Genomic DNA, 8,959 nt, shown 5'->3' on the forward strand with positions numbered 1-8,959 from the left:
GAAAGAAAAAAACAAAAAACAAAACCAGTCTAAGTGTGAGTGAAATAGTAATTGCCCCCTACACCTAATAGCTGCTGATTCTGCCCTTGGTAGCAATGAGTGAAAACTGATCAGTTTTTTGCATCACGTTGGAGAAATTTTGATGCACTCTTTTGTTGTGGGCCGTTTTTGCTTTGGATCATTGTCTTTTTGCTTAACCCAAAGACCTTTGAGTTTAAGGTGGAAACCTGATGGCCAAACATTCACCTTCAGGGTTTTCTAACCAGTGAGCAGAATTCGTGTTTCCATCATTTACATCAACCCAACCAGGTCTTAAAGCAGCAGAACAAGTCCAGACACTAACACTACCACCACTATGTTTGACTGTTGGTTTGACAGGCACACAGCAATCTGCAACAAGCTTCCCTGTAAGGACAATAAAAATCATGTTACTATGTTCCAGGTGGAATTTGTTTTACTAATTAGTTGGCTTCTGAAGGCAATTGGTTGCATGCAATACAAACATTGATCATTCTTCTTCCCAGACACAATTGTGCACTACTTATCGATTTTTTAAATATTTTTTTGCTGCACTAGTGACCTTTTATTTTTGTTATTTTTTGAAAGTAAGCAGACAAGAAGTGGGATGGAGAGAGGGAGAAGACATGCAGCACAGTACTCGGGGGTCGGGGGTCGGGACTCAAACCCGGGACAACTGTGTCGAGGACTGAAGCCTCCGTATATGGGTCGCACACTCTACTGCTACGCCACTACCCACTACTTATCCATCTTCATCATCACAAAAAAACAGTAAAATGCATTAAAGTCTGTGGTTGTAAAGTGCCAGGGGTAGGAATGATTTACTGTAAATGACTGAGATCGACAACTTCCTGAATCAGACACTCTGAGAGTTGCAATCAGCTCACTTAGGCAACATGACTTTTGTGCACAAACACAAATGTTCCAACCTGTCAGGGTATATATATTATAAACTTGTATACTTGCCACAAACATAGAAGCACAATACTTTTCTGTTACACGTGGAAGTTGGATTACTGCTTTACCGCAATACACATAATCCATCTGATTCAAATACTTTGCATCACATTCAGTATTTTAAATGTCAGCTGCATTTAAAATATTTTTTCCAAACATGAGACTATAGCATTATAAATTCTATGTCTCATGGATGGAAACAATGTGATAATTCTTCACACTGTTGAGCAGCTCACTTTTTAAAGCTGTACAACAGAAGAAACTTAAAAACACATTTGTACCTAAGTGATGTTGAAAAAATCAGTTTTGCTTCTCAGAGTACAACATAACCATTTTAAAGAGGCACAAGTCATCAACTGGAGCAATCACTAGTCAAGACATGACTCCTCTTAAACTTTGAGTGAATAAATAATGAAAACTTCTGCACAATCTAATGGTTGGCCACTGTGGATTTTTGTGATCTCTCTGTTCTCATAGGGTGCACTGATTTAAAAGCTATCAAAGAAAACCAGCAGATTTCACAAAATTTCAATTGGAAGCAACCACCCATTGGCAAGCACAGGGCAACAGTGGAAAAGAACATTTCCCTTTCAACGGGAAGTAAAAGCAAATACATATATGGAAAGTTAAAAAAAAAAATGTTAAAGTCATGAGAGGCAGGTAGAATGTCCTACAGCAGTCTAACCAGATAGTTCAGGATAACTGCAGTCACAGAATAACTATAAGTTTTATGAAAAGGAAAGTTTTAACCCCAGTCCAAAGAGTAGACAGGGTGTCTGCATTCCTGATGAAACTAAGAGCTGGATCCAAACAAAAGCTGCTCAAACAAATCCTGCTTTTAGAAAGCTAAACCTGCAAAAAACTTGCAACCTGAGAGCAAAGTGATCTGTAGAGAAACACTCAGATAATTAGGACATTATAGCTAGCCATTGTGGCTAGTCAGTCAGGGCGTTGAGAAGAATCTGGTTTTATTCTGACAGAGCCAGTGAAGAACAGGTACAAATGGAGAAATACAAGTTTGTCCAGTTACCAGTATTAAGGAATGCTAACATAAAACCATATGTGTCTAAATGGAATTGCACAGTTCATATATATTTTAATGAGATGCTAGGGTGGCAAACGTTTTCTTTGGCTTTGTGAAGGATAGAGGAAAAGCACTGACCCTCCCACTCCTGTTGCTGCACACTGCTGGTCAGCTGACCGCAAGAAGACTGTTTAAAGCAAAGACAAATTCAGCTGTTTGGGATAATGTTTGTCGCACAAAAACATTGTGTGGACACCACCAATCACTCTTATTATGGTACTGTTTTAACTAATTTACCTGTTAATATCAGCATGTTGGGCTCCCAGTGTGATGCAAAACCAGCTTAACAACCAGAAGGTAAAATATTCTGCATAAAATTCACTTTATCAGTGATTTGGTTCTTTTTTTTTTCTCAATTTGACATATCCAAATAAAACATTAATATATATTTTGAACAACATTTTTATTAGTGTAATAATTAATATGCTATAATACTTTAGCAGCAGTAGAAATAGCTAGTTGGTTTTGTTTTTGATTAAGAGCAGGTACAATGCAGTACCGCTGAATTTTTCTCAAGGTGATTGCAATGGCCCATGTCTTTGCACAACATTTTACACATTAAAATAAAACATGATCTCTTTTTTACTGATGAATTTATTTTCATTATAATGTGCATCTTTATGAATTGTTTATTTGGTGAGTGTTATTAAATTAGTTTCCAGCTTCTCCCATAGTCCTGTAAAGCTTTCTCTTGCTTCAGACCGCAGGACTTTTCATTTTAACAGATGTTCCAGTTCTCCAAGAACATCAACGAGATGAATTTGAAAGCAGATTTACAAGAACCAGCTAATGGATTTAAGTAAGTTATAATTAAAGAGTTTCAGGTAATTTCATGAATCCACGTGGATAAATAATTTACAGAGAGGAACAGAAATCCCTAAGTAATGAATAAATCAATGGATCCGAATAAAAAGTTCAGTTCTGAGTCCACCTGATTGCCAGATAAAACCTTCCTCTGCCTGGAACATGAAGTTGTACCTCTGATAGTAGAACTGAGTCCACCTGCGGAGGAAAACATAGCGTGGAGTGGGGTGGAGGGGTGACAAGCAGGCGAGCAAAGCGGAAAGGGGCTGATAGGAGCAGATTAGACAGCGCTAAAATCGTCGATAGGTTTTCTTGGAGGAATTTTAATTGCCCCGGGGGGCCCTGCTTATCGGTCCAGTGTGGGTATTAATGCGACAGGCGAGATAAGGAGGACAGCGGGCTGCACGGCTGGTAGGGAGCAGGGACAGTTCAGTCAGATGAAGCTCCAAACAGTTTCATGTTGCTTTTTGTCATGTCCAGTAAATTCATTTATTTACCCCTCATGTGTTGAGCACTGTCAAGCACTGGAAGAACATATGCCCATAACGCTGGATAATGACACTGGTGTTGGTATGAGTCCAGATTCATACCCGGCGCTGAACTAAAGGGTTATTTCACTATTTGTTTTAAATCAAGAGTGAATTTTATTGCTTCCAGATCCAGATCTATGATACTTACTAGGCAAACCTCAAGTGGATTATTATACACTGAACAAAGACCGGGTAAAACATTTAAAATGAAACGTTTATTCTTTAAAAAGACAAAAACAGTATGTTAGATGTTTTGGGATTTTATTTTATTTATTTATTTTTTTTTTTTGGTATCAGGTCAAACATAGAATGAGACACGCATGAAAGTTGCAGATCAAACTGGAACAACTTATTCTCCAATGATGACAGAATGGGAATTTATCAGCATCGAGGTTACACTTTCTAAACCAATAAAAACGTTCCCATCATGTATTTTCTTTTAGGTTCTTCTAAATATGCCAGAGAACATGGGGGAGCCTTACATTTTATTAAGTTAAAACTGTTTTAAAACAACAGTTAATAAGCAACAGCAGCGTGTTTGTTAAGCAGCACATAAGGCTGGGCGAAATAGCAGTTAGTCTGACTAATTAACCAGCTAGCATCAGCTTTTGTATGTTACACTGCAGAGAACAGATGAGCAAAACTGTATTCTGTCATATAAAAGGTTAAAAACTGAAACTCAATTCAGCTGTTTTTTCTTTGTCAGTCTATGCTTTAAAAACAATAACAAATAAATGTTATTTGTAGAATTATAATGATCATGCTACTTACTATGTTTTCTTCTGTAAATACAAGAAACAGTCTATTTCATACATTATGACTTTAAATCTTTGTGTAAATATGGATGGAGCCTCTCGCATACCATGACACCGTGGTATTCTTAATCCAGGTCATGTCACTGTGGATCTTCAGACCTTTTACCCAAGCACAGAGGGGCTCGCCCAAGGCAGCATTCATGCAAGGTCTGCCTCTGCCACAGTCTGACAGACTGCATGGAATTTATTTCATTTGAAATATAAAAAGATAAAACATTTTGTGATAATCAAAAGTGTTCACGGCTGTTTTGGGGTGTTTAGCCAGCAGGCCTGTTTGTGAAAGGGTTATGTGACCATAAAATGTGATACTGAGCTAAACTTCAATGTCTCTTCAATAAGTTTCCCTTCTTGCACGCACAAAAGGAGAGGAGAGAAAAGTTTGAAAAGCAATGAACTTTGGGAAACCTTGGCCTTCACAAGCTGCTGGACGTGGCCCTCCTCTTTAGGAGGAAACCTGATTTCTACAGTAACCCTCACAAGAACTGTAGCTAGAAATGGAAGTCTAAAGAGGTGAATGTAGCCATAGTGGAAGTGTACAAACCAATGTAGTTGGAGTGTTTCCTGGAACAAAATCCGCGCATGAAATGTGTCCAAAAAGCGCGCACAGACAGCTTTTGTAACCATGTCCAGCAGATTATTTCATGCAGAAAATAAAACTGGGGAGCGAGCAGTTACGTCACGGTCTCCCCACCTTCGCAGCGTTTTTCTATCTCACGCACACCCCTCCCCCTCTCCCCAAAAAGAGGCAGAGACGCTCCAACACTCCGGTCCGAACTCCCCTCACAAAGCCCGACATTATATCTGTCAGAGAGGAGGGATGCATGGACGAACCCGGCGATAATGGCCGTGATTTGCCGCGATTTATGGCCATGAAGGATTCTAGAAGCTTAGCGGACCTCCAATTACCAAAGCTGATGAGCTGGATTGTTTGCTAGAGAAACATCGGGGACAGGGGAAGGGGAGTGCATGTTACTCGGCGGGCTTCATTTCGCCGATGCCGGAGAGCTGGAGTTGGATGACATGATGCTGCAGAGCCCGCTCACCTCCACGCCGTTTTCCGTCAAGGATATCCTCAAGCTGGAGCAGCAGCAGCAGCAGCAGTCCGGCTCCCTGGAGCTCCCGCACCGCGTCCACAGCCAGCAGCACTTGACTCGCTCTCCTTCCCAGCAGCAGCAGCATTTCCAAAGCGCACCGTCCTGCATGCTGGCCGGGCCTCGGGACAGCCCGTCCTTCTCCGACGGAGAGGACAACTTGGTTTACCTCAGCGCGCTGGCAGTGCGCGACGAGGAGCGCGGGGACCCGAGCCTCTCCCCGAGCATGTACGTCCATCCCGGGCTGCAGGGAGCCAAGCTGGAGGCCGCAGAGCTGGAGGCGCAGGAGGGCAGTGAGTTCAAATACATCCATACTGTATCTGAAGGTCAGGAGCTTCAGTAAATACGGTTAAAGAGTAGAATCATTTGACTACCAACTAGAGGGTAAAATATTTTACAGGCAAATTCATTTCAACAGATTGGTTTATGTGGAGCTCTCTATTGTCACAGCTGACGGAAGAGACCGATATTGGTCAAAACGTTTTTAATAAATAATTGAAGATGTTATATTACAGTATATCGTTTAGCTGTTTGTAGATAAAATTGAATAATTAATAATAATGGGCTTTTAAGATTTTCAATCCAAAAATCAATATGGATATCCCAGATAAAATATTATTCATGGCTGGGTTTTTTCTAATGAATTTACTTGAGTATTTCAGTGTGAGATACAATTTGAAATCACACACCCACACTCACAAAGCAAATACAATTAAGTTACAGCTTAATAATAAATAAATAAAATCTAACTAAAACCCATGAAAATGAATCAGGGATATTTTCCTACATTTCCGCAGAGCAGCAGGATCTGCTCGGCCCACATTAGTCCAACAAGGAGCTATCAAATGGTAGAAGAGTGAGACAGATCCAGGGAAGTGTGCACATGTCAAACACTTTCTAGTGGTTCAGCTGCGCTCCTCTTACTCCGGGCTCTGTTATGATGTGTGGACCATAAACCGACAATTAGTTTAAAGAGGCTTGTAAAAGAAGTGACACGGAGAAGTAGAGCTGATAAACACAGACTGCAGCGCGGACGGGATAGAGATCAACTGTTCAGGTTCCAAACGTGCAGCCATCTTGGTATTAAAAAGAGAAAAAAAAAAAAAAAGATTTAGTCGGACTTGAATTACAGAATAAACAATTAGGAATAAATAAAAAAAATAACGAATGGCAGAAAACTCGCATCAACAAAAATGAATCATATTAATAAGTTACAACCGACACTGACAAAGCAGAGTGTTCGGAATTTAACCAATAAAGTTACTTTATCCAAATTTATTTAGGTGGACTGTAAAACTGAAACTTTTTCAGAAGAAATAGTCTTAGATAAATTACAGGCATTTCAAAAAGGCACTTGCCTAAATAAATGTGTTAGAGATAATTTGCCCTAATCTGGTTTGTCCTTCCACGTTAAAAAAAGAAATCAGCTGCTGGAAACTGCACAAAGTTAGAGAAGATGACTGTTGACAGGACCAACATCTTTAGTTAAATTCTATTTCAAACGTTAGAAGATTTATTGCAGATTGTAACCAAACGTGAACATTACATTTACAAACCTAATAGCCTAATACCGAAGGCTCTCCAGATTTCATTTTTTAAGTGTATCCTTCCATTGTTGACACATAACAGATGGGCAAATGTGGGATTTTTCCAGCGTCTATCTGCAGTAGCCCATGTATGGATTTGTATTGAATAATTGACATTTAGCAGTATTTTAGCAAGTGTTACAGCTTGTGGTGAGATGTAACATTTCACCTTTTCGGCGCTGTTGAAATCTTGGGTTCCTTTACATCAAAGATGTCTGAGATGCAAGATCTTTTTCTGTTATTTTGCAGACAAAACCAAAATATTTACTTGTGTTCCTCTCTTATTTTCCACTTAATAAATATGACAGTAAAATGTCAAACAATGATATAACTTGACTCTCCCGTTTCACCCAGAGAACTGCGGGTTGGTGTCCCGGGAAGAGGCAGCGGAGAGCGGGCTAGGTGAGTCAGAGAGGCCGGTGCAGAAGCAGAGAAGCCGGCGGAGACCCCGGGTGCTCTTCTCCCAGGCGCAGGTCTTCGAGTTGGAGCGACGCTTCAAGCAGCAGCGCTACCTGTCCGCCCCCGAAAGGGAGCACCTTGCGACCACCCTGAAGCTCACGTCCAACCAGGTGAAGATCTGGTTCCAGAACCGCCGCTACAAATGCAAGCGCCAGCGGCAGGACAAGTCTCTGGAAGCGGCCGGGCAACAGCACCACCCGCCTCCGCCGCGGCGCGTCGCCGTGCCGGTGCTGGTCAGAGACGGAAAGCCGTGCCTTGGCGGTGCGCAAAGCTATGCAGCCGCTGCTGCGCCCTACGGCTCCAACCCGTACAGCTATAACGGATACCCGGCCTACACTTACAGCAGCCCGGCTTACAACAGCAACTACAGCTGCTCATATACCAGCATCCCCGCCCTGCCGCCGTCCAACACCCCAAACGCCTTCATGAACATGAACTTGGGAAACGTGAGCGGCCTCAGTGGCTCCTCGCAGGCCCAAACACATCAAGGGACCGCGGTTACATCCTGTCAGGGCTCCCTGCAGGGGATCCGTGCCTGGTAGCCTCCCCAGACCACAAGTGTCCTTTTTTTTTATCAAACTTTATCTTTTTTTTTTCATAAAATCTTTAATTTTTTTATCAACTCATTTGGTGCAAAATGCCTAAACGGCAGTATTAACTGCAGATGCGTGTGGATTCACCTGTACGGTTAAAATAAGGAAAGTTTCCGTGAAAGCTGAATGTCACTGCAAGGTAGAAATTCTCATTTTTGGTCCAGGAATGTGTGCCCCTCTTTAGCGCTGCAAGACTTAGGCGCAGAGGGAAACATGCGCACGCACCTTGCGTTCGCTTATCAGAACCCCGAACAGATTTTTAAATATTTGGTATTAAAGTTGAACTTTTTTAGAGACGGAAAGTGTTTTGGTTCAACAGAGAATTGTTAGTCTATTCACATTTATTCAAATAAAATATTAAAGAGTCGGTGCCTTTTGATTGTGTACTTGGACGATATTCAGTTCAGGTTTCTGAACTTGTTCCTTAACTTTCAACGTGGTGTTGAGAAAAAGAAGAAACTGGGTTATGTGAATGCCTAAATACACAAATATAAATATAATGCACTGCATGAAGCGAAACAAAATGTTTCACCTCCATGGGGTCAGAAATGTAGATGCACTGCTGCAAATTGGAAGCTGAATATTACATAAACACGTTAAGAGGGGAGCTGCTGGAGGAGGCCGGACCACGGGGACTCTTTGTCCCGGTGCCAGGCGCATAGAAAGGAGGAAGTGTTTCTCCATTTGAGTTCCTTAAAAGGACGCGATTAAGCACCTAAAATACCCCCGAAGAGCGAACTGCAGCCGGGCTTGGAAAGCAGGAATAATGGCTCTTATTGGATTGTCGGACAAAGGGTGTGTGGTAGGCAGAGCTGGCCACTCAGCAAAGACAAAAGCGCACCGGGGCCGTGAGATTGACGTCCTAATATTCCAATTTGAGCGACAGGCAGCCGGTTATTCTGCACGGAGGAGGGGACACGGAGGGAAAATGTGGTCACTTTTGTTCTCCTTCAGGAGGGTTTTCCTTTCTTTCTCACTTTTTTTGTCAGCCAAGAAAAGCTCTGCAGAGATCCCCAACCGAG

The 8,959-nt window shown here is 41.8% G+C and overlaps 1 protein-coding gene across 1 annotated transcript; it reads left to right on the forward strand.

Annotated features, from left to right (window-relative positions):
* Nucleotides 1–4,957: 4,957 nt before the first annotated feature.
* On the forward strand, nt 4,958–8,304 carry LOC124868680 (homeobox protein Nkx-2.5-like). Its single transcript, XM_047366181.1, has 2 exons — nt 4,958–5,592; nt 7,240–8,304. Exons 1-2 carry the CDS (start codon nt 5,175–5,177, stop codon nt 7,884–7,886), a joined length of 1,065 nt encoding a protein of 354 aa, XP_047222137.1. The 5' UTR covers nt 4,958–5,174; the 3' UTR covers nt 7,887–8,304.
* The last annotated feature ends 655 nt before the right edge of the window (nt 8,305–8,959 follow it).

This window comes from Girardinichthys multiradiatus, chromosome 5 (genome assembly GCF_021462225.1).
Source record: "Girardinichthys multiradiatus isolate DD_20200921_A chromosome 5, DD_fGirMul_XY1, whole genome shotgun sequence".
Lineage (NCBI taxonomy): Eukaryota > Metazoa > Chordata > Actinopteri > Cyprinodontiformes > Goodeidae > Girardinichthys > Girardinichthys multiradiatus.

What these genes read in the sequence shown, in the direction of transcription:
- LOC124868680 (XM_047366181.1), top strand. Translation starts at nt 5,175, where the DNA reads ATGTTACTCGGCGGGCTTCATTTCGCCGATGCCGGAGAGCTGGAGTTG. An exon ending in GCTGGAGGCGCAGGAGGGCA is followed by an intron (nt 5,593 to 7,239) that starts GTGAGTTCAAAT and finishes CGTTTCACCCAG; the next exon opens with AGAACTGCGGGTTGGTGTCC.